Raw genomic sequence first — 26,159 nt, 5'->3', positions numbered from 1 at the left:
CAGTTCCAGTGTTTATCTTCTTTGATTTACCGTAACTTTTTAACTGTTAACATGATAATTCCAGCAGATTTTGAAGGTGAAAAGTGGCGTGCCGCTTTCCTCCTTCAAAATCTACTGGAATTATCATGTTAACGGTTGAAAAATAACAGTATGTTTAAAAAAAATTGTGTTTAAGCATCACCGGAGACGCCTCAGGTCTTACAGGGTTAATAATTTAGAATATTAGGTCTGCATCATGCCCTGCGACGGACTGGCGACCTGTCCAGGGTGTACCCCGCCTTCGCCCATCAGTGGCCAGGATAGGCTCCGGCGCCCCGCGACCCCGAAAGGGATGAAGCGGTCAAGAAAGTGGATGGATGGATGGAGGTCTGCATCACCTCATTAATTTACCAAGACTTTGAAATAAAATGAATTATCTGACAGCCATACAGAACTCAAGTTTTGGTGTATAAATAGGTTAAACATGTAACGATTCTTTGGTTAAAAAAAATGATTCAAACTCGTTGTCTGGGGCTGGTTATTGATAATAATTTCCAGAAACGATTCGATTCACAATAGCCTGTATCAATACCATTTTTTTTTTCTATTTTTATCCATCCTTGCAATTAAATTCAGTTTTGATTTTACATATTTATACACATTTGTTTAGAAATACATTAATAATCTACAATATATTTTAAATATATTTATATTAATCTGATTCAGCTCACATACTGTAAAATTTATTAGTACAATAATGAGATTGTTAATTTCATACAGTGTCGCATGGTTTCTCAAAAGGAGAAGTTCTAACAAAAATATTCAGATCAACATTCTGTACTTCTCCTGGAGGGCGTTTCAGTTTGGCCACTAGGTGGCGATCGCGGCATATCAGTACACTTTTTTCCCAGAAGGATCGGCAAAGAATGAGGTAAAAACAAGTGTTTTAGACCACAAATTGTTACTTTAAAAAAGTTTCATTAAAAGAGTTTGAAAAAAATAATGTCTTTGAGTTTATGAAGATGTTAATTTAGTCAGCAATTTGTGTTTAGGTCGGTTGAGCGTTAGCATTAGCCGTCGTATGGGAAATCCCATTAAACGTTAGCATCAAGCTAGCGGACTTAAGCTTATGTGCCTATATTTTTATAAATTGATTATTAATCTATTAAGCTTAAATCAATTCAAATCGATGGATGTATTTTATCAACCCAGCCCAAGGGTCTAGCACCTTTAACACTTAAAGAGCCATTTAGGTTGACTTCTCATTGACCACAACCCAGTAGGAGCCACACCCCGTTTTAAAAAAAATAAGAATTTGTATTTATGTTGTTATTTTAATGAGAAATATAAATAAACTATATTTTATGGTATAAATAAAACAAACTTTCTGGGTATAAATAGATGTTTTTGCCACCAAATATGAAACAGTTTGTAACTTGCTTTTAAGAGAGGTTCACAAGACTTCAAAATAAAATACTTCCTGTGTCACATAGGATCATCTCGATGGAGCAAATCTAGTGGCAGCTAGTGTAATGGCAGGAATAATAATAATAATAATAATAATAATAATAATAATAATAATAATAATAATAATAATAAAAGACTCTTATTTTTAAACATTTGTGGTGCTTCTTAGCCAGAAACCCATAAGTCTAAGTTTCTAAAATGAAAACAGAGCTAATTAACTGAATGTTTTGAACCAAGAGGCACGCGCCGGATTGGTCCTTCAGATGGAGCGCAACATGAACGGAGTATGAAAGGATTTGTGATCATTTTAATATCATGTATAATTGTTTATTTATATTGAATCATTTCTGTTAGTAAAAAAACAAACAGTTTATGTAAGTAGCAAAACGAAAACATAAACATGGCCTTGAAGTACCTTTAATTCATTGTATTAAAAAAAAAAAAAATCGAAAACTGAATCGAATCAAATCTTGGCTTGACTGAATTGTTACATCCCCAGTTGTTAAAGGTGATTAGATTCCCATAGTATTCACTATAGTATCAGGAGATGGCTGGAGTATAAAGTATAATGTTGCATAGATGGGTCATGGCTTTGCTTATCCGTGTATTTTTGTAGAACTGGTGGATGCAGTCTTCTTATTGGGGACTTTAGTGAGAATTCTGTTTCTCTATGCAGAAACAAATTACTCTGGCACTGAACCATGTTCTTTCAAAATGTCTGTTTAATTGAGGTTTTAATGAGAATCCCCACTGTTGTCAACAAAACAGCCTCTAGACACTTCCGGAAGAGAAGAAAAAAAAAGGCAAAACAACAATGATCCCACCAATCATTAATCCTACCACCATTCAATATGTAGTTCATGTAAAATGTACTAAAATGTAAAAGTTGTGTTTTCTGTGGTTTACTGGGCTGAGCAGCCTCCCGCTGACTCTCTAGTTCAAACTTCAGGCTGGACAATGATTGGGGAAAACTGGACTTTTCTATTCAAAGAAGTTTGAGGATGGCTTTAAATCATAAACATATTCCCACTGGAATAATTTTGGGTCATTCCAATGTTGGTGGACATTTAGGGTTCACAGTTCCTGATTTTCTGCTACATATTTATCAATAATAGGTAATAAACTTAAAAAAGCTTGATTAGCTCAGCTTAGCTTACACATCATTAATCCATGCATTTCTTAACTTGTTAAATCTCCTTTGGGAGTCACACGAGTTTACACATTAATTGTACAATTTTTACTAATTTGTATATTTGATGATATGAATCTTGGTCCAACCCTGTAGCCATCTTTGACAAGGAACAGGGTTGAAAATCTGCAGTATTAGATTTCTCTCTGGAGTAGAAGTTAGTGGTTTAGCTGTTACTGGTAAAAAAACAGACGAACTTATGTATGTAAATAAGTGAAAAAAAAGATTATTTTGTTATTCGGATTATATGGGTAACTTATTGCACGACGTAGATTGAGACATTCGATCTAAGTTAACTAACTTCTAAAAATAATGCGAACGGAAGACATGATGACATCACACTGACCTGTCCCTGGAACTGTGCGATTGGTGTTCTGTGCTGTTGGACCAACTTTGAAACACTAGATCACCATTTGTCTTTTCCTTTACAAAAACATTTAGTTTTACTTGGATTGATTAGTTAAAATGCATTGATACTCATTTCTTATAGCCAGCTGGGGAATTTCTATCTCTAGTCTCTTTGACTGGATGGTTTTCAATAAATTCCGAACAATAAAATTAATCAAATGTATGCAGAAAAAATGGAAAAATAAGGATACAGTTTGAGATAACAGGAACTATTGCCGTTTTGATTTTGACAAAACGTGTTGTATTCCTCCTGCAGGACCCAGTACCACCTGTACGGAGGAATCTTGCTACCATCAGGGGGTGTGTCTCCAGCAGTGGGAGGGCTTCACCTGCGACTGCTCCATGACGTCCTACGGAGGCGCATTTTGCAACGATCGTAAGTGACATTCTCCCGGGAACGCCTCAGTATGAGTGTGCACGCCGGGGTCTCGCCACCACCGCTGGAAAGCTTGAGGTTGGAGTTAGAAATGATGGTTTAGATCTGAAGCTCCACCCTGTGAGGCTGTTGTCGTTGTGTGTGGCTGTGAGACACGCTGTGATTGTTAGTCGAAACTGTCATATTTTTGTTCCTGATATTGACCAGTTATGATCACATTCAGACTTATTCTAATGTTAGTTGCTTTAAATGATTATTTTTTCATTAAAAAATCATTTAAATACAGTTGAACAACTATTCTATCCAAGCATATTTTAAAATACCAGCCAGTCAATAGACCACTATTAGCATCTATAGCCTTCCTTTAGAGCCACACAGACTTCACTACACAGATGATTCATTCCAGTCCATATTTATTCACAAGACATTGGCAGCCAAATCCTGCATAACTCAAAGTTCGTATGTAGATGGCTTTCTCTGGTGCCGCTGAGGTTCTGCCAGCACATTCCGTACAAAGAAAGTCTCACAAAAGCGCTGTTCACCTGCCATGTGCCCACCTGCCGGGTGGCTGGCAGCCCAAAAAAAGCAGGAAAGGAACAAGGTAAGAGAGTGGCACTGATGGATGATGAATATGCCCTAGTGCAGGGGTGTCAAACTCAATTTTACAAGGGACCAAAATCCAAAACACACCTTAGGTCGCGGGCCGAACAGGATAAACATTTACTGAACACTCTAAAACTTTAAAACTGTAACTTTAACACATTTGCTTTAATATAATGCTTGTTTTGTTGCTGGTTTCTGGTAAAGCTGATGTATGGATGGGGTGGAGCTTTGTGGTTGGTTTTGGAGAGGCTCTGCTCATCTTTGCCTGTTTTCGTGCACTACCTTGAAAGCTCAGAGTAAAAACTCTGCTGTCATTTGTTCTTTGTATCTTAACTGTGAGTTGTGGTTTGGAGGTTTCACACTGTAAAAGTGCAGCTCTGGGGGACACATTTCAAGTGTCCATTGAACCGGGGTGTCCTCAGATCCTCAATAGAATTAAAATACTTAAATATGGTTGAATTAGAAAAGACAAGATATTACAATCTTCAATATTACACCACAAACAAACAAAAACATACTTACTCAGGGTTGCAAACAGAATATTTTCTCAGCTTCTAGTTATTGTGTGCTACTCCACTTTTGATATAAGAAAAGTCACTTTAACTGACTGTTCATTGAGCCACAATGGCCTCCAAAGACTTCAGCACCATCGTAACCAACACCGATAAGATCCAGGCAAAAAACTCATGCTTTGAAAAAAGTTTCCTCATTAAAATGCATTCAGACTTTAGTCCCAGATTTGATGAGTTTCCAGCTTCTGGTTGAAACAGCTGATCATGTTTTATCTAAACCAGGACTAAAAAGCTTGAAAGAGGAACACAGAGTAACTGCTGAGGATGTGCTGAACGAACAGAGAGCAAAAAAAAAACACGCCACGTAGTCAGCTTGTGTGATCGCAGACATGACTGATGGGGATTAGAGATTACAAAAACTTCCAGTGAAGAAGATGGGGAACAAGGACGAGGAATTCATAAATAAGTACAACAAATATTCATCCAGAATCTGTTTCCTTATGTCAAATTAAAGTGGCAAACAACACAGTTTCTAATAAATTCAACCACAAAGCCAACTGACTGGATTGTTAAAGTTCCAAAAGCCTAAATGCTGGAAAAAGATTTCCTGAAAGTTTCTATAATTTTCGCTACAAAATATTTTCATGTGGTGTTATGATAAACGTTGATCCAAAAACACTATACTAGGGGTCTGCAACCTGTGGCTCTTCAGCTTTAATGAAAAACCATTCAATAAATAAGAGATTAGTTATTTAAGTTTTGTCATTTCTCCTTAGATTTATAGCATTTCAAACAACTATGCAAAAAAAGTTGAATTTACTGTTTGAGAAATGTTCTTTAAATGTGTGTTTTTAATTTATAGTTAGTCAAATAAAAGTCGCTAAAAGTATTTTTTATTTTGGTAAATTACACTAAAGTTGTTAAAGTTTTGAACACATGCGGTTTAAAATGATTGAAAATGATTTAAAGTTTTGTGTTTTCAATAAAAAGCTCAGGTTATTCTAAATGTTTTGAGTTTTTTTTTATATATATATATAGATTCTACTAAAATGTTTATATCTGAGAGTAGAAGAGAAAAAATGATGGTGCACACCAAAATTCTAATGATAATAGATATCATGCTTAACTGTCTTTCATTTTTAAGCAGGGTGATCTTTTTTGACACAGAGTTGGTTTTATTTTGAAATGAATCAATGTATTCTGCTGTCAAAAGTAAAATAACTTACAACTGTTTTTACATATAAACATAGCCACTGTGGTAATTTATTTATTACAATATTTAAGTTACATTTATAAAATTAATTGACAAAAAAGCATAAATATTGTGCATTTTTTTTTACGATAAAGTGAGACTGTGTCTCTGGTCGGGTTCTAGTCTTTTTTAGTGTTAAAGGTTGCAGACCTCTTCACTATGCAAATACATCCAATGTTACTTGAATATTAGAACTGATATGTGACCCTTTTTAGTCTGGACGGAGCAGGACTGTCTCAGTCTGTAACTAATCCGATGTTGTGGAGTTCCAAATAATCAATTCCAATATCTTTATTTTGTAGAAGATAGGCTTTGACAAAAGAAAAAATAAGTAAAACCTGCATTATAATAAGAACACATACTCATTAAAAAAAAGCAAAAAAAAAAAAAAACAACTTTTGTTATATTGTAAATTATATCTTTTTTTTCTAATTTGATGCTTCAGCTCCCTCATTTTTCTTTTTTTTTTGACCGGCCTGACAACAATAAATCCAAACTTAGGATGAAATTCAATAAAGCTAAGTAAAAGCAAATCCTCACAACCAAATCCACGTGGAATTTAACACGTCAAGGAAAAAAACGTTGAATCTTGGATCCAGTCTGTAGATGCTGCAGATTTGGTCCTTTGAGGAGTTCCTCAAAAACAGTCTGCAGCAGTTCCCTTATATGCTAGATAAATCTAATTCTGACAAAAAATAACTGTGTTACTCATAAAAATTTGCGCAAAATGCTAAAAGGCTAAAAAAATCACTACAACCACATCTAGCATGGGGCACACAATAACCAAAAAAATCATCATTGGGGTCATTGAGTCCTCTACAAAACAACAATCCTGATTAGGATTACAAACAACTGGAATCATCTGATATATTCATCACTTTACAGTGTGTATACATAACTTATAAATTGACCAGGACGTTCATTGAAAAAAATCCAAACATTGACTCAAAACCTCGAGTTCCCATCACTTTTTTAACAGTGTTTTTTTTTTTTTTTTTTTTTTTTAGCCTTAGCGGTTTGTCTGTGTGAGGATTGTGTTTTGCTTCAAAGTTGTCTTTGTTTAAAGTAAACCGTGCTACAAAAGCCATTATGTAGCCTAATCTAAAAATACAAAAAGCCTTCATTTTGTATATAAACTTGTCAGTACTGAATCTACAAGCTGTGCTAAGTTGGTTCTAGCAACATATAAAAACATGGATTTAAATCCTGCGTGGCTCATGGAAGAACGAGTGAGACCACCACGCAGAGCTACAATTATATATGAGAGGTGCTTTAATATTCACATAAAGTTTTTGTGGCTCACAATTTAAAAATAAAAAAGGTAAATTTAGCCTCTGGTACTGTCTTGGGATATATTGTGATATATATCATATCGTGCCATTGGGGCTGGACAATATGGAATTTTTTATATCACGATATAGATGTTTTTCATATCGTGCGATTATAAAATATATCAGAATATAAATAAAATAACTATTTGACAAATTTGAACGGATGATAAGAGAAATGTGTAACCATCAGCAGGTTGTTTAGATTTAGATATGTATTTCCTATAGCACTACAGATGCACTCTTTTTAAAATAAAACTAAGAAAATACATACATATGGCAAAAGTAAATGAAAATTAAAGTAAAAAGTTTCAAGTTTCAAAAGAGAAGTTTTACAGAACAAACATAAAATTGCCATTTGTGTGAACATCCTGTAAATAAGCTAGGAACTACAACCACATTCTCAGAATTTCTTCTCATAGTTTAGACTGTGAAAGTCTTAACTTTGTTGTTTTTGCTGGAGAATTATTGTTTATTTAAGTCTAAGATTAAGCATGCTCTGTTATTTTTCGGATCCTTCAAAATAAAAGCCTATCGTGATAGACTAATTTCACATCAAGAAAAAGTTATATCGCGATAAATGTCGTTATATCGCCCAGCCCTATGTGCCATGTGCATCACAATACACATCATTTCACTAGACTTTTACCATTGTACACCCCTAAAATTTAATGAACTATCTGCATTCAAGGACAACAGAATTGTATTAGTTTACCTAAACTAAGCTGCACTGAGATTATATTATTAGGCACAGAGCGTATTTTATTTTGAAAATAAATAAATAAATAAATAAAGACTTTGAGAGATGTTATGTTCTTTTTATTTATATTTTTATGCCAAAAAATTGACATAATTCATATTTGGTAAAAGGTCATGAATGCAAATCCAAATTATAAAGGCTTTTTTTTTTAACTGTCCTAGACGTAACCTAAATCAATAGTTAAAACATTTGAAAGGTCTTCAGTGAGCATCTGTAGACACCCTGTGACAGAGTCGAGGAGCCAAAGCTTAGACGTAGCGTTTTTGTGAGACCAGCTTTCACTCGTCTTCACAGATGTGACTTTGAGGGGTGCAGGATGACAGGTGAGGTATTGTTTGCTTTCATTGTTAGCTCCTCAGAAGCAACAGGCTGACTGGTGAGGAGTTTCCTAACGCTGTGAGCAATAAGGAGGTGATAACTGCACGGTCACTGTGACAGCAAAGATGAGCAGTAATGCTTTGATTTGGAGAGCTGAGGTAGTAAGACGGACAGATGCTATACAGTTCTGGTCTCAGATGTGACAGGTGGACGCGTGAGGAGCTAAGTATCATGTCAACATGTGGTCCAGAGGGGGGGAGTGTGTCTGGTAAAGAGTGCGGACACTGAGGGGGAAGGGCTTTACCAGTAGCCACATCAACCACATCAAAGTGTTTAACTTTAGTGTAGCTTTTCAATTTTCAACCATTAACACGATAATTCCAGTCGATTCTGAAGGAGAAAAGCGGCTCATGCCTTCAGAATCGACTGGAATTATCATGTTAACAATGGAAAAGTTACAGTATTTTAAAAATTTTGTGTCTAAGCGTCACTGGCGACCCCCCAGGTCTTAAAGGGTTGACTTTACACGCAAATGCAAGAACACAATCAATCATAACCAAATTGTAATACAGTGCCCCCTCACTATTTTGCGGTTAACATTTCGCGATTAATTTTTTTCTCTGAAATTTTGCATGTTTTTTTTTTATTTTTTTTATTTCCCTCAACTGTGTTCTGCATCCTGATTGGCTATTGACCTCTACTTAAAGTCCTTCTACGTCAATTTATTTATTTATTTAAAAACAAAATGTTCCCCGCAGTGTTTTAATTAGTTTTTAACCAAAATACTTCAACCTAAATGTCTTAAAAAGCCATTTTTCATGTTAATCTGAAGCATCTGTTTCCAAAATCTCCTCTGAGGGGGCGTGGCTTTTGGAGCTCCGCCCCAGATGATCTGTGACAGTTTGATTGACAGAGATTTAAAAGGAGAAATACTCGGAAATGCAAAAACATGATGATTTCTTATTAACATTTGTTATCTTTCATAAGAAAAATGCCACAAATACATGTTAAAAACTGAAAAAAAACATGATTTTCATCGGAGGGGGACTTTAAAATCTATAAAGTGAGGAGTTTTACTACCTTAAAACATCTATAATCTTGTTGATCCATTGTGGATTATTTATGTAACATATTTACTGCAATAAATGAGGGAACACTGTATTCACTACATATTTTTTAATGCAACTAAAAGCAACATCTGGCTACTGGTTAAGGTTTACCATCCCCTCAGTGAGTGTTTAGACTGTCTTTTATTGTTAAAGGTTGTTGTACTGCTGGTGACACATCTGCCAACAGAACCATAATCAGCTGTAAAGCCTCAACATCTACAAACACATAAATGTCTCAAATTGTTCAGCAAAGGTTCCAGATGTGCCAGCTAGCGGTATAACCGCCTTTTGGAAGTAAGTGTGCATGCTCTCGATTCTGTATTTCTTCAGTCCACTTCTTCTCCCTTCAGTCATCATCCCAGCAGGAAACAAACATCATCCTTTGACTTTGAGCACATGGAAAAAGCTCCACATTTGCTCCTTATTCTCCTTTCTTTGTACGTCCTTTGCTTTTCGCCCAAACAAACCGCGGTGCCTCTCTTTTCCTTGTTTCAACGCTTTGATAAACGTTCCAGTCTTGGGAATTTTTCTTGAATCTTCTCTGCAAAACCAAGGTAGGTTTTTTGACCATTTGCAGCAATTTGAAAGCGCGTTGGAGCCGGACTCTTCATGTAATTCATTTATGAAAAAAGCAGTTCTTGTAAAATAAAAATAAAAAACTATGTTGCTCATCTTCAAAACTTTATGGAAGATTTATTTGCTTGTAGAATTCCTTTTACCGTGGAAATATTCAAGCGCTCCTTGGATACGATGTTTGACTTGGTTCTTTCTTAATAAAATGTTGGCTTGCATATCATTGAAACATATAATACAATTTTAACCAATTTGAACACAGGAAAATCTAACTTTGATAAAGTTTTAAGGGGTTATGTGGTATCAAAGTGGGCCTTGCATTAGCAAAAGATCTACAATAGAGTGACTATTGTTTAACAAACTTATTTTTTTTACTAAAGTTTCCTTTTTTCTCCTCAAAGAACAATTCTTTGTGTGGTACTGTAAGGTTTCATGGTGCTGTTGTTTAGCAACAGCTTTCTTGTGGAAAAATAAGCATAATCCCTGTTATTTTAGTCACTACTGGAAGATAATCACCCAGCTGTAATATTACTAGTTAGTTGAAGAAAGAAAATGACAGATGTTGGATCAAGTGGTGGAAATACGCGGCACCACACAATAACAAACAATGAAAGAGCCATCACCCTATAATTTGCATTTCGAAAGCGACCACCTTCTAAACTATGAATGCTGATTTGTCAGCAATAAAAGTGGAGCCTCTAAATGTCTGTTTGCCTGTTTGTTGTTGTTCGTAGCTGTCGGTTAAAACACTCAAAAAGTTTGAATAACTGTCGATGATTGTTCCATTTACTTTTACAGTTTGCCAGATTAAACCTTAAAAGAAAAAGCAGTATGGCACACTAAAGGAGATGTCAGAGCGCTGCTGTAGGAAACTAACTGTAATGAGCAGACAATGAAATATTTACCACAAACTGAGAAAAAAACTAAAACAGGAAAATGTTTGTTAAATGGGACTGATAACCAAAAAAGCAAAACATAAATATTTGATTTCAAAAACATAGATTACATAAATTATTAAGTCTCAAACAGAAGGAAGCAAGTTTACAGTGACTACAGAGAAAGCGCTATCGAGTGATCGGACAAATTTGATAACCAATGATGAATAATTAATCTGCTTTGGGCAAAAAGCTTAAACGTTTCCTCACTGAAGGACGGTTGTTGTGTGTCTGAATACAACAGAAGAACACAAAAGAAGACAAAGATTTGACACCTGAAATGTGAAACTGCACAATCACAGTTGCATGAAAAGTCAACTGTCTCTTGATAAGATGGAAGAAACATTAAAAAGAAAACTCCAGAAACAAACAAGCAATAATTTTTAGAGTGCAATACCCCAAACATCTATTTTATCACATTTCAACCTTGTGCATTCATGTTTGTAGAATCACTTTGCACATGTAGTAGCAGTAAGTACTGAAAAGAGCAGCTAAACACTGTACTTTCATTAAAACGCTCTAAAGTGGTGTGTTTTTATAGATTATCAGCCATCTGGAAGGAACTGTTTTGAATCTGTTTTTATAACTTACTTGTGAATTCAATATGAAAATCTGTTGAAATGTATTAATTTTTTTATTATTGTAAAATTATGACATTGAGAAAGTTCTAGGACGAACACTCCTGAAAGATAAATAAGTCATTTGAAATGCAATCCATACTTAATTAATTGTATTATTAAATTAAAATAATTATCAACGTCTGTTGAGGTTAAAAGGCCTTATATCGATTATTTCTGGTTGTTCTAACTCATGTGGAACCAATGTTGAGAGGTACTCCAAATGTCGGTCTATTTTCTTTTGCTGGTTGCAAACAAGGTTGGGTGTTATTGTGAATATGCTAATGCAGCTAACAGCTAGCGGGGTTGTACTGTGTTTTTCTTATGCGTTTCTAGCAAGGTTAGAAGTTAGCCTAGTTGCAGTAATGTAAGGTATTTTAATAACGTTAATGCTTCCAATTTGACCAGCATTTCTCACGCTTCGAACATAGCTACTTTTGCTAACTTGGCTAATGATTTTAACACGGCTAATGTTTCTTACGAGGTTAAAGCATCTAACACGGCTAATGTTTCTAACGTAGCTAATGCATCGAACGTAGCTAATGCGTCTAATGTGGTTATTGCTTGTAACGTGACTAATGTCTCTATCAATTCTAACATGGCTAATGTTGCTAACGCTTCTAATGTGGCTAACCTCTCCAACACTTCTAAGGTGGCTAATGTTGTAATTGCTTCTAACATGGCTAATATTGCTAACACTTGTAACGTGGCTAGTGCTTCTAACGAGCGCGGCTAATGCTTCTAACGCAACTCATGCTTCTAACGCAACTAATGCTTCTAACGCAACTCATGCTTCTAACGCAACTAATGCTTCTAACGCAACTAATGCTTCTAATGCAACTAATGCTTATAACGTGGCTTTTGCTTCTAACGCAACTCATGCTTCTAACGCAACTAATGCTTCTAACGTGGCTATTGCTTCTAACGCAACTAATGCTTATAACGTGGCTATTGCTTCTAACGCAACTCATGCTTCTAACGCAACTAATGCTTCTAACGCAACTAATGCTTCTAACGCAACTAATGCTTATAACGTGGCTATTGCTTCTAACGCAACTAATGCTTCTAACGCAACTAATGCTTCTAATGCAACTAATGCTTATAACGTGGCTATTGCTTCTAACGTGACTAATGCTTCTAACGCAACTAATGCTTCTAACGCAACTCATGCTTCTAACGCAGCTAATGCTTATAACGTGACTAATGCTTCTAACGTAGCTAATGGTTCTTGCGTGACTAATGCTTCTAACGTAGCTAATGGTTCTTGCGTGAATAAGACTTCTAACGTAGCTAACTTGTAGCATGTCCTAAACAAATTCTGATGTTACACAGTAAAGTTTGGCTGAAAGGTTCGTCTCTGACTATTTTCTCCTGTTTGATATGTATTAAAGTTCAGTGCATCTTTATATGATATATCATCAAAAATAGACCATTGATGGTAGGCCTTATAGACTGAAAAATATGGTAATTTATGATTCTCTAATTTTTCTTATTTTCTCTCATATGTGAATAAAATGATTTTCCCCAAAGAATTTCCATCCCTTTTTTGATCTTTGCTTGCCTGTTTATTTGGACTTAAACCCACAATTAAGTTCACACTAAAAGCTTTTGGACCAAAATTTGATCCTTTCTGATCATCTGATTTTAGAATGATTCCAGGTTAATTCCTTGACCTGCTTATCTCTGACTTTCCAGCAGACAGGGACAGATACCACTGAGTTAGTCCAGCTGTCTCACGGAAAGCAAGCTGGTGTTGAAAGTGATCACAGCCCAAGGTTAATGATGCTGCGCCTCGCCCTCAGATTAAGGGCAGTTCTCTGCTGCTGGTTCTGGCTGAATACAGTTGTCAGGGTTCTGTGTAGTGGTGCTGATGGCAGCCTGACAGCTCCATCTGCGGTGCTTGGATATGTTTCTGCATCTGAGGAGCGTCTGAGGCTGTGGTAGAGAAGCTTTCAGTTTGTTCATCAGTATTGTTTGCACTTCCTCGTTGATGCTCAGGAGAGAAATCCGCATGATGCTAACACTTGAAAATTGCCTTGAAGAAAGCTCAGGTGCAAACAAACCTGCTGTTTAGCATTCTACTCTTTTACAGAGCAGAGGACTGCACAGACTCCCCCAGCTAACACTTCAGAGCTGATTTATTTTCAGTGTATTTTTTTTTTTTTTCAGAGAAAAACATGCTTTTCGTTTCTTCTCTGATTAACAGGAGCTGCAGATAAATTCCCAGCCTTAAAAAAACATATTTATCTGCAATGAGAGATCATATCTCTTACAGTAATGCTATTTTTATGCAAATGGATTCATAGAAAAGAGTTGTCTTATATCCCTTCTTGCACATGCTCTCACCGGAGAGCATTTGTTATTCAGCAGCCACCGTCGGTGATTGACTGGTCTATTTTTCTGTGCATAGCGTATAAGTGGGCCACTTGGTATTCTGCTTTATTCATCTGGAACCAGCCCCGACAGAGATGCTGTGTAAGTGCATGTGGTAGAAAGACTTGGACTCTCTCTTGCTCTGTTATGCACCTGCACACAGAGGATGTGTAAAAGTGTGTGCAACGCAGACTTGGTTTCTTTCTTCCATTCCCGCTTATACATGGGAGATGAAGTGAGAAAAACGAGACGGGGGGGGGGTGCACAGGGAAGGTCCAGTGAGGGGAGGCTGCCTCTATGTGGTTCTTTGTAGTACTCATTCATGGGGTGTCAGCACAGCACTCGTGTGTGTTCTGTCAGTACAGCAGCTGGAGCATAGAGCTGTCAAGCATACTAACTAAGCCCAGTATAAATGTGTTTGCAGCTCTGCTGATATTGAGCCTCCTTTTTGTCCAGGTGCTTATGTGGGGCTGCTTCTCGTAGCATCCAAACACTGACACAAATCCCAACCCATTCACACTTTAAAATCCTGATTTTGAAGCAGACCCACTCCGATCATCTGTCGAACTCTCTTAAATTTAAGTCGTTTTCTGGGACATAGTTTCTGCAGAGCGGCAGGAGTTTATTAGAAATTCATCTATGAGTTGTGGGCAGGACCATTGACCACTCCCCATCATCTATCTGTTTACACTCTCTCCCAAGATCTTACTGCCCTAGACCAGGGGTCCCCAAACTTGTTCTTGTGAGGGTCACTTAACAGTTTTCTTCTCTGATGTGGGGCAGGGTCGGTTTGTAGGCTAACAGAAAAAGTGTACCAATCACAACCTAATTGTGAACATTTATGGTTTTCCAGAAAGCCACAGATAGCCAAATTTTAAATAATTCATTGTTGTAATCATTACAGAAAAAAATAATACTAAAAAAATGTTAAAACTTGATATACAGCATTACCTGTGATAATGCTAGTGTGAATGCTGTAAGATGAATTTGGCGGCTGAAGATGCTAGTGCTGATAGCTGAAGATGCTGAAATTGATAGCTTCCTGAAATATTATTGAAGTGCCATGTTAACCTAAAAACTCCAAAAATGTTAAATTAGCCTAAATTAGCCAAAACAGCTAGCATGTAGCTGAAATATTAGCTAAACCCCAAAATAACCTGGAAACCTTTGTAACTGCCAAAACAGTTGAAAAAAACAAGCATTGAAAGAGCTGAAATTTTGGAAAGCTGAATGAGCTGAAGAACTACGGACGTTAAAAAAAAAAAAAAAAAAAACGTGTGGAAGAAAAATAATGATAATAATAATAAAGAATCAAACTCATACATGTCCTTCATCTTCAGAAAAAATTTCACAAAAACATGATAAAAACACCAAAAATATGATTTTCTTTGGTCTTTAAGATGTATTACAAGCTCTCATCATAGAAATCCTTTGTTTACCTCATCATAAGTTTTGATGTATTTCTTAAAATATTGTAGTTTAGAGAAACTTCCCACTTTAGAAAACATAAACTAATAAAACCTTAGGGCAGAGCATTAAAGTATTTAGTGTAGCCTGGGTATGTCAAACGGTATTAGGTGATTATCTCGGCTCAGTGGCTCAGACCATATTTGGTTTAACAACATGATGAAGACCCTATGGGCATCGTCAAATTGAAGCAAAAAAGGTGAGTAAATTATGTAGCGTCTTCCAAACTTTGTCTAAAGGGAGTCTTGCTGTCTCATAATTTAAAGAACACTGCTAGAGGAGATATTGGCAGCTGCCTAGGGCTCCGTCTGCAATCTAACTCCTGGGTAACTCTAAGAGCATCAAAAGGAAAGAGGGAAAGCTTGTTGAGACGTTAGGCAAATAACATCCAGACTGTTTTGTAATTTTTAAGGATGAGACATATTAAAGGAGAACATCCACAGATTGATCTTGCGGTTCTCATATTTCAGTTTGTTTGTTCAGAATCTAACTATTTATTTTCAAGGAGAAATTTAGTGTGCACCTGGGCTGTCAGAGGTTTTTCTAATGATGAAATCGGCCCACCAAAGTGATGGTGGATTACAGCTACCACTGACTTTAAGTTTATCTGTATTACTTTATTGACCTTCAAATATGTGCAAATTGAAAAAAAAAGTCAAATTTGTGATGATATGCATTGTTTGGTTATTCCTTCTTCTCTGCTACATTTTAATCTTGCAAATATTTAATCAGTTGTATTCTTATTTTGCAGCAAATGTTTTTTTTCTTATTTAGTTGGCTGCTTGTGATTTGGTCTGCCCACAGACAATTGCCTACTTTTGCCTAATGACAAATGTCCTTTAAAGTCGCACTCTGATCATATTTTGACATATTTTCAAAGCGTTTCCAGTGGTCTTTTAGTTATGATTATGACTTTTTTAGCCAACATTTTTTTTAAAAAGTGTTTTTCTAGGACATAGTTTCTGCAGAGCTGCAGGGGTTGATCAGGAATTTGTATCGGAGTTGTATTCTATTGGCACGGAGTAAGCCTGCACTTATTTCCCATCATCCCTCTGTTTGCACTCTATCAACTAGCATACAGCCCCTCGCACCCCCGAATCGAACATTAGCGGTGCAACAAAAATGCAGAGATTTACCAGAGCTATCCAGCTGCACAGTTTAGACCCAGATTCCAGCTCAGACGAGGAAAACTAAAATGTTTATGGATCGATTTGTCTGTAAGTAGATGCATCAGAATGGAGCGGAGGACGGAACTTGTGGCCCAGCGATTAAAGGACCTACGTCCAACGTCATTTTTTTGTCTGGTCCTCGTTCACAAGAATAAACAAACTCAGAAACACAATTTTAAGCTTCGTTTTCTTATAAATGTCCCCCAATCATCAGAGAAATGCCACAAAAACATGCTAAAAAACACAATTTTCCTTGAAGCTGGTCTTTAAAGAGTTACTTTTTTCAGCTATTATATTTGAAAGTGGATATTTGTATCATTTTTTAGGTTTGATGTTGTTTGTGCTCCTCTCCGGTAACATCACAAACAACCAATCATCTTCCACCCATTCACAATGACTCAGTGCTGTGCACTAAGTACCTAACTCCCTTCTTCTGTGGCCTACTGTCAGAGCTTGATAAGCTTGATAGGCTTCAGCAGACGTCTGGCACGCTGAGCTCTTCTAGCAACGTCTCCTTGCCAAACTTCAATAAGAGCTGAGCACTGAAATGGATTTGCTCTCATTCTCTTCAGTTACTCTGCAGGTGATGGTTTGTTTGGTGCATCAAATCAAAGGTGGATATAGATCTATAAAGTAAAACAGAATCCCCCCTCACATGTGTGGGATGCTCCCGGTTTAGGCTCTCGGTCAATTGTCGGGTTGCCTGCGACGACGAAGGTCGTGCCGTCTTTGAACATTGACTCAGTGCTGAACACAGCAGGGATCAGGACGGTCGGAGGCTTTACTTCTCTCAGATTCTCATCACATGCTGCAATCACTCAGGGAGACTCGGAGGGCAGGAGGATGCAGCGTTCCAAACCTCTCAGATGGAAAAGCTAAAAATTACCCTTCCCGAGCTTCTTGTCTTCCCTCGTTCTGATGACGCCTTTGCTGGTTGAACCAAATGTGCTGCTGTTGAGAATTATCAATCAACTGCCACCTCATTAAGTCACAAAACATCTGCAATCCTGAATAATTAGTAGCTTCACACCGTCCTCTACACACTTCAAACCACGGTGAACACAGACACACAAAGATGTCAGCGTCTTCTGATCACAAGCAGACTGAGAGCTGTCTCTCAATGTGCAGACATGGCAGATGCTAACCGGGAAGCCAAAGTACGGTTGGAAAGAATGTGTATATGGGGCACACAGTCAAGTCTGGCCTCCTCAGAAGCACCGATTCTGGTCAACTTATCAAACCTTAAAGGATGAGGAAGGGGCTACAGTACGTGTCGGAGTCAAGGCCCGAGGTCGAGCTCTCCTAAATATATAAATCCAAAATACTCGCTCAACATCATCCATGTTTTCCATGATGTCTTAAACCAGGGGTCGGCAACCCAAAGTGTTGAAAGAGCCACTTTGGACCAATACAATAAAAACCAAATGTGTCTGGAGCCGCATTAATTGAAACAGCTTATAAAAGTCGTACCCTGAAAGTAACACATGGAGAACGTGTCGAATAAACGATTATTTCTCCTGCTGCGTGTCCTCGTGTCATATAAGTTATATTTTTGGCCTCATGACAAGTTGGTGAGACATTGCAGTGTCAAACTATCTGACAAAAGCTGAATAGCCTCAATAACGAACATTTGAGCTTTTAATTTGACATCCCTCAATGACACAACGAGAGGGGGTCCTGATCAGTCTCTCCCTCATTCTCACTCCAGGTGCAGGAAGAATTCAAACATAACAGGACAAAATCACAAATGTTCAACAAATGTTCAACAGTCAGACAACAAAACACGTTGACGAAAACCCAAACTTAAATCCAATTCCAGTCAGACAGACAAAAGAATGGGTAACCCACAATTCCTTGCGCTGCCAGACCGACAGCAGGCACAGCGTGTTTGAGACCATCACTACAATATGAATGAATTACAGTTTGTTTCATTGCTTTGATGAAATTAAAGAAATGCAATAAAGAAATACGATTTTTGATGTCATTTTTATTTAGAGGATTTGAAAAAAAACCCACAAAAATGTAAGGTGCACCTTTAAGGTGCTTCCACACTGGCCGCGTCAATCAACACTTTCAATGAAGAGTCAATATAAGCGCGTGCACACCTAAATTCCTGGCCTCCAAGTCTGGAGCGCGCGTGAGTCTTACATTTCAAAGGACAGAGTTGTGAAAACAAAAGTCTTCAGAAAGATTTGGGGGATTTTCAACACTTTTACTTTCGGTTCTCCCTGTTGTAGATGCAGATGAGCGCTAATGAACAGTAAAAATACAATAGAAGGAGAATCTCCTCCCCGCCACGCACCGCACGCGGCCGGTGTGTGAGACCTGCACATCGCCGCGCTCAGCAGGTGGTATCCACACCGGAGCAGCGCGGTCACGCACGCAGTGGCGGGGAGGAGATTCTTCTTCTATTCTTCTTCTACTGTTCATTAGCGCTCATCTCATCTTAGTGTCATATTAACCTGAGCGGACACAAACCGTAATGATTCATTTCTCCTTCGTGATCACGTTTGGTACTTCTGTGCTTTGAAGCAGACTCCGCCCACAAGCAGCTCCCGCGCTGAATCTTCAATCCGGTTCAAGATTTCCACGCACAGTTACAGCTCTGAGCTGCCGCGACTGTGCGTGGAAATCTTGAACCGGATTGAAGATTCAGCGCGCTCAATGCGTGCCGATTTGTACGTGGCGCTCGTGACTTCAAAACCCGCGTAGCAACGTGCGCTCACGTGCGCTCCAGACGCACGGGCAGGAATTCTGCTGTGCGCTGACTCAGACGCCGTGGAAGCATCTACACTCCTCTCACAACAACTGGAAAACGTAAAGGATGTTTGTGTCATGTTTGTCCTCCTACAGAAATCGTATTAAAACAAAAATATTGTGGCAGCCTGACTGTTAATTTAGAAATAGTTCCTTGTTAGTGGGTGGAGTTAGTGTCTGTTCTTGTGTTGCATTATGGGACTTGAGTGTTTTACCGGCACCATGAGTGAGAGTGGTGTGTGTATGAGTGAGGGTCCTCACAGTGTCGGCTGTTCTGTGGTTCGGAGCTGTTAAAAAAATGGTAGTCAAATTGCTGACACCAGCTGGTCTCCATGGCCTGCGTGTGCGCGTCTTACTCCAATCACGAGGGATCATACAATGTATGGGAGGCAAGTGATGTCTCGATTTAATCTGCCAGTACTCTGTGGTTCTGCTCCCACCTAAATCGCTACAATATATTTCCTGCCATCAATTTAGATTATTATCAAAGCATTTTTGAAATAGCGCCACTGAGCCGCAAGGGAGTGCTTGAAGAGCCGCATGCGGCTCCGGAGCCGCAGGTTGCCGACCCCCGTCTTAAACGAACTAATTCCAGAACAACGTTGACAGTTGCTCCGCACCAGGGGTGTCAAGGCTGAAGGAGCGATGTGAAGTGAATAAATAGATAAATAAATAGAATCAAAAACGCTACAACAGTATCAAGTTTTAAAAACTACATCACTGCACATCAAAAGAGAGGCAGCAGGCGTGAATTTACCGCGTCTGGTGTGAATGCAGCTTTAGACAGCTGTCCTTGCTGTCTGATTTCAACTCTTGTCATCTCATACTCTGTTATCCTCATTTACTTTCATACCCATTTTCTTTCATATTCTTCATAGTTTAGTTTATAGATATTAAGTTACCATATTTATTTTGTCTTGTATATTTCCTATCTATTGGGCTGACTTGTCTCTGTTTTTCCATCTATGGAAAACAGATACAATACTTTTGAAAGCATTATGAATTAAAACTGGTTTCAATTGTGGACTAATTTGTAGTACTTTTACTGTGTACAAGTTCATCCGTCCATAGAGGCATGTTTTATAATTTATATATATGAGTGATTCTTATCATTTTATTAGTGTTCTGGTACTATACGCTGTAATAATCCCTCCAATTTTTACATTTTTCTTGTAAGAACTAAAAGCTTTATTTGAGGTAGTTTGACTGCAAACTTTCCATCTTTTTCTGTGTTTTAATGAAGTGTTTAAAAGGTTTTAAAGCCACACATGCATTAAAGATCAATTAATGTGGCTTTGTAATTCACTGAAACCACTCCATCCGCTGGTGTGCATTATGAAAAGCCTTTCACTCTGCTCCGGAACGCCAGTGTGTGGACATTGCAGAATGAAATCTATAAAGGCTGGAAAACAGTCGTAATTATTTCTCTGGTGCTCATTTCACACATTTCACATTCATCTGTTCTTTTGTCCACACTTTGTCAACAGAAGCACATCTGAGGAGTCCCACTATTCTCTATTAAATCGCGTTCAGCGTTGCAAATGTTCTTTTAAATCGCTTCCAACTGTGGTGTTTCTTTTGCACATTAGAACAAATGTAAATAGTGAGGACTGGTGAATGCAATGGAACACACTGGTAGTCTGTGCAATAGAAGAACTCAGAACACGATAAACATTTATTGAGCACACTAAAACTACATTTTTAAAACTTTAAAACAGTAACTTTTTAACATAACTATGAACTACATATACAGCATTACCTGTGATAATGTAGTGTGAATGCTGTAAACTGATTTTGATCACTGAAGATGCTAGTGCTGAAGCTGATAGCTGAAAATGCTGAAGTTAGCTGCCACATTAGCCTAAAAAAAAAAAAAACTAAAAAAAAAAACTTAGGTTAGCCAATACAGCTAGCATGTAGCTGAAAAAATAGCTAAACTTCCAAATATCCTAAAAAACTGAAAAAAGCCTAAATTAGCCGAAACAGCTAAAAGGTAGCTGAAATACTATCTAAGGTCCAAAAAAAAAATCTCTAAAAAATCTTAGTAAATGCCAGAATAGTCTAAAACAAGTTTAAGCAGACTAGTATTCAAGCTGTCAGTGAGTTATTGAAAAAAGCTGGCACACAGACGGAGAGTATTTCTGCCTCAGGAGTTTGGTCAAAAGGTCTTTGACCCAAAATTCCATGTCTGCTTTTTTTTATTACAGTGAACGATTGGGGAGAAGCTCCTTTTTTTCTTGACTGCCCTCCTCAATGAACAGATGCACACAAACACACCTACAAAGGCAGAAAAATCTTAAGTGAGAATGTCAATGTTCCCTCAGGGCACTGAGTGAGACCTTTACTCAGCTTGACAGAGTAGATCATCAGGACTGACACACTCGCACACACGCGCACAACCCAAACGCACACCCTCTTTTATTCATCCCTCTGGGGGTGACTTGTCGATAAGTTGAGCTGACAGTCTCCTCTTCACTTCTTTCTTCTCCATCCTGTCCTTTTCTTCAACTCTTTTACCTCCCTGACCTTAATTCCCCATGTAATTGTCCCGGTGCTGTTTCCCTCTGCTGCTTCCTGGAGGCTGAGGGCAGTTCCACCGTACAGGAAGCTTCCAAACATCAAAAACCAAAAGAGAACTAGATGTCAGATTGTAATCACTTCTTATCTGATTCTAAAAACATTGATTTGGTAGAAGATGTCAGTCCTGTTGGTTTTTCTGAAAGTTTAGTTTAAACTATTTTGATCTTTTTTTTTATCCACCAGAAGCTTCAATGTGTGTTTTAAATCAACATCTATTTTATGCCACATTTGAAATGGACATTTTAAAAGTGAAAGCAACAGATACTTATGTTTACAACAATCTGTGTTTCATTTCATTTAATGAAAATAGTGTTTGTGGTGAGGTTTTTTTCATGTTTTTGAGTTTTTTTTTTACATATATAAAATAATTTTAGCTTACACTTAAATTTCAGCATATTTCTTTATTTAAATATTTATAATTCAGAGGATAAAATGTTGTTTGAAATGAATGTATTTGTGACATAGAACACGTTTTGACAAAGAAACTGCGAGGGACGGGGGGGCAGATGTTTCCCTGCTCCACTCTATTCCAATACTTCCATTTAAAGGAGACTAGATCAAACTATGTCGTAGTTATGTTGTAGTACGGGATGATGGGAAGTAAGGCTAACTTTCCCGCTGCAGCAAACATGCCCACAACTCAAAGACTGATGAACTCCTGCTGCTCTGCAGAAACTATGTCCTAGAAAACAACGTGGTTTTATTGTAGTTTTAGAAACTGAAGTGTAAATTTCTATAGATACCATCTCTGACAGTAACAGAAGACACATTCATTCTAAGCAGAAGTTGAACTTTTGTCTAAAAGTATAGCAGAGTACCAGATATGTGACCTGTGAAAACAGACTTTAAGATTCACCAAAAGCACAAGTACTAAGACTAAACAAACAATACTGTTACTCTTTGTTGCACACTATTTTTTATAGAAAATTGATTTCGTAGTTTGCAGAAAAGCTAAACTGTATTTAAATGCATGGCTTTGCACCAATGTCGCTTCATTTTGCTTTATTTCCGATCAGTTGATGATCATCAGCGGAAAACGTCGATGGTTTTAAGAAAAAAAAAAGTATGATTACAGACTGCTTTGTTGTCTTTAATAGCAATATAAGGTTAAACACATTTATTAAGAGACACAGTATAGAAAATTATTAATTTCTTCATTTAATATATTAACAATTTTCTTTACATTGTATTTTTTGTATTTTTCAGACCAAAAATGAATGATTTCTGTTTGACTTGAATACAATAATTTTACAAGTGAAAGTTCCTCAATTTTTTGCTAAAAATAATAAATAAATAAAAAATCAAAACCTACAGAGCCCAGGAGGAAAATCAAATTCTTGTGCCCACAAAAAAAAAACAATTTTTTTGATGTTCTTTTAGGGGCTCCGTGAAAAAACATAAATCCATATTTAGCAAAAACAAAACTGCCGTTTTATACTTCACAGACTGAGGACATGGGAGCTTCACAGTTAAATTACTGCACTCAAACCCGACTTTTAGGAATCCCCCATCTGGACTGGAACCAGAATCACTGATGTTTCTGGTAAATTTACAATTTGCATGAATTCTGTCTGCAGAGGTGCTCTGCTTTAGTCTCTTCATTTGTTTTCAATTTGATTCAGAAGCAAACTAAGGACTAATTTGTATTTTCGGTGAACATTTACGGATGAATGTAAGCTTTTGGCAGAGCTATGACTGTTTTCATCTCACTTTTCTGCCTTATCATTCCCTTTTGCTTTGTATGTGTACAAAATCATACTTATCTTTGCTTCAAAAATTGCTTCATTCCTATTTTGGCTTTAGGCTTATAAAAATAAATTAAGAATGACTATTTCCGTTCAGATCAGATTTTACTCTAACTGAAGCTGAAAAAGCTTTGTTGTTGATGATTTTTTTTCTATCGTAAAAGTGTTTTAATTAGTGCCGCCATATATGATTATTTTAATAGTTGACTAATCACTAATTATTTTCCCAATTACTTGACTAATCGGGTCATAGGGAAACTGGATGTAAAACACACATCTTAACCATCTTTAGCTTTAAACTAATTAAAAGCTAGATATATAGCATTACCTGCAATAATGCTAGTGTGAATGCTGTAAGCTGAAGATGCTCGTGCTGATAGCTGAAGATAATAAAATTGATAGGTAAAAACGCTGAAGTTGATAGCTGAAATCTCTGAAAACACTTAAGCTAATAGCCAAAAAGCCTAAATTAACCAAAACAGCTAGCATGGAGCTGAAATAGACAAAACGACAAAAAAGCCTATATTAGCCAAAACAGCTAGCATGTAGCTGAAAAATTAGCTAAACTCCAAAATAGCCTAAAAACACTTAATAAATCCCAAAATAGTCCATAAAGCTAACAGAATGCTATTCGAAATTTTAACTTTACTACACTCTGACTCCATATAACATAAAGTAACGACTAATCGACTATTAAATTAGTTGTCGACTATTTTAATAGTCGATTAGTCATTGATTAATCGACTAATCGTGGCACCCCTAGTTTTAATGATGATTATGAAGTTTTAAACCAAAATCCCACAACCTAAATGTCTTAAAAAGCCATTTTTCATGTTGATCTGAACCATCTGTTTCCAAAATCTCCTCTGAGTGGGCGTGGCTTTTGTAGCTACGCCCCTGATAATCCCCTCCTGTCTGATTATGATAGTTGATCTCGTTAAGAATCAAAAAATGTCCGTTATTCAAAGACCAAAACCACTGGAGCTCTGGTGTTAAAGGGTTAAAATGTTTCCTTGTTCGACTAGCTTGAGAGGGAACCTCCTCTCCGCCTCCTCGTCTCCACCCCGTGCCCGGCACCTCCTGCATTATTCATGCGGAGGCCGGTCTCTGTAAACAGAGACGCCCAGTCAGCTGGTTCACCTCAGAAAGGCCGCCGTCAGACCTGACAAAACTTTCCCCTCTGTGAGAGCTTTTAAAAGCAGAGGTGGGAGGAAAATGAACAGAGAAATGATACAGCTAAACAAAATGCTGCTTCAGCATTAAATCCACCACTCTGCACGCGCCGCGGACACCGGCTGAAAAACAAGACCTGAAGGCTAATTTTTGTTCTTTCTTCTGTAAAAGTAGGAAATATGCTTACTGCAGCTTTGCTTTTGAATAATGTAGTTGCACCCTTCTTGTTGTTTTTATTTTTTCTCCGTCTTTTACGCTTTGAAAATCTGTGTTTACTTGAGATTGACTCACTGTTCCTGTTATATACGTGAGACGATTCATAAAACATTACATGTTGCTGTCACTTCTTAACAACTGTTCCACTTCTTAGTTTTTTGTACCATCTGCCATCATTATTTCAAATTAAAAGCATGAATTTGCTGTCTTCCTTCTGTTCTGTAATAAAGCTCAGACAGGTTTGTAAAATCTGCCGTCGACACCATCGACTGTCCTCGCATTGATTCAGGTCATAATCCAGCTTGTCTGTCATCAACATTTAGAGGGTTTTTTTAAGATCTGGCAACCCTTCAAAGCTCCTTTTATGAGACTTGAACCTGACAGCTACTTTTTGAAAAGGAAAACTTAGCAGTTCTGGGCTTAAACTAAAGACGCTTTTATTCTTTACAAGAGGTTGTAAAAGACAGGAACTGATCACATCCCACAATTCTTTGTTGAAGACTTGGGGACTGTAGGGAACCGAGAGCGTGAATATAAACCTGACATTTTTCATTTGATATACACAAACAGAAATCTGGCTTTAGCATTATCTTATTCCAGTATATCCACTCTGTTATGCAATAACTATAATTGAATATAAATCAACTTGAGAAAAAAACAATCACGAATGAAAAAAATACTGTTTTTGAAAATACAGGTCAATTTACAGCCTTCATTATAATTACCAAACAGAGAAGATGCTTTTATTCCATCCATCCTTTTTCTTAACCCGCTATATCTTTTTTGAGGTCATAGGGTTGCTGGAGCCTGTCCTGGCTACTGTTAGGTTTAGGTTAGGTACAGGTCAGCAGTCTGTCGTATAGCCGCACAATCACTCCTTATTATTCTAAGAAGTTTGTCTTTGGTCTGTGTAAGGAAGCTGGAGAAAAGTCCCCGCCGGGATTCAAACCAGCATCTTCTTGCTGTGAGGTGGAAGTTCTGACCACTGCACCATCAAGCTTTAATTCACCTTCCAAAGATGAGCAATAATCGATTTTTACAAACTGAACTGTAACCTTTTTACAAGATCAAAAAGTAGAATAATCTTTTTTTCTTAACTTACACCAAATATCGTCCTGTAATCCACAATTAAAATGAATAAGACATAAATGTTTTTTCTCTTTTTCATAATATGCAAACTTGGCTGCTTTCATTTGTTGCATTCTGCTAATTTTGTGTTAGCCTGCAAGGACCACATTGTTTGCACAATTCGT

General features: G+C 37.3%; 1 protein-coding gene across 7 annotated transcripts in view; it reads left to right on the top strand.

The window, feature by feature from the left end:
• nrxn2b (neurexin 2b) overlaps positions 1-26,159 on the top strand; it is an 802,710-nt gene that overhangs the window by 436,248 nt on the left and 340,303 nt on the right. For all 7 annotated transcript variants that reach the window (XM_024287560.2, XM_024287559.2, XM_024287558.2 and 4 more), the window contains one exon: positions 3,300-3,419. In XM_024287560.2, coding sequence (XP_024143328.1) covers positions 3,300-3,419 — 120 coding nt within the window. The remainder of the gene's footprint in view (positions 1-3,299; positions 3,420-26,159) is intronic.

The sequence above is a fragment of the Oryzias melastigma genome, linkage group LG18 (assembly GCF_002922805.2).
Source record: "Oryzias melastigma strain HK-1 linkage group LG18, ASM292280v2, whole genome shotgun sequence".
NCBI classification, from domain to species: Eukaryota; Metazoa; Chordata; class Actinopteri; order Beloniformes; family Adrianichthyidae; genus Oryzias; species Oryzias melastigma.
Note: the sequence above shows the minus strand (reverse complement) of the source record. Positions and strands in the feature narration are given on the sequence as shown.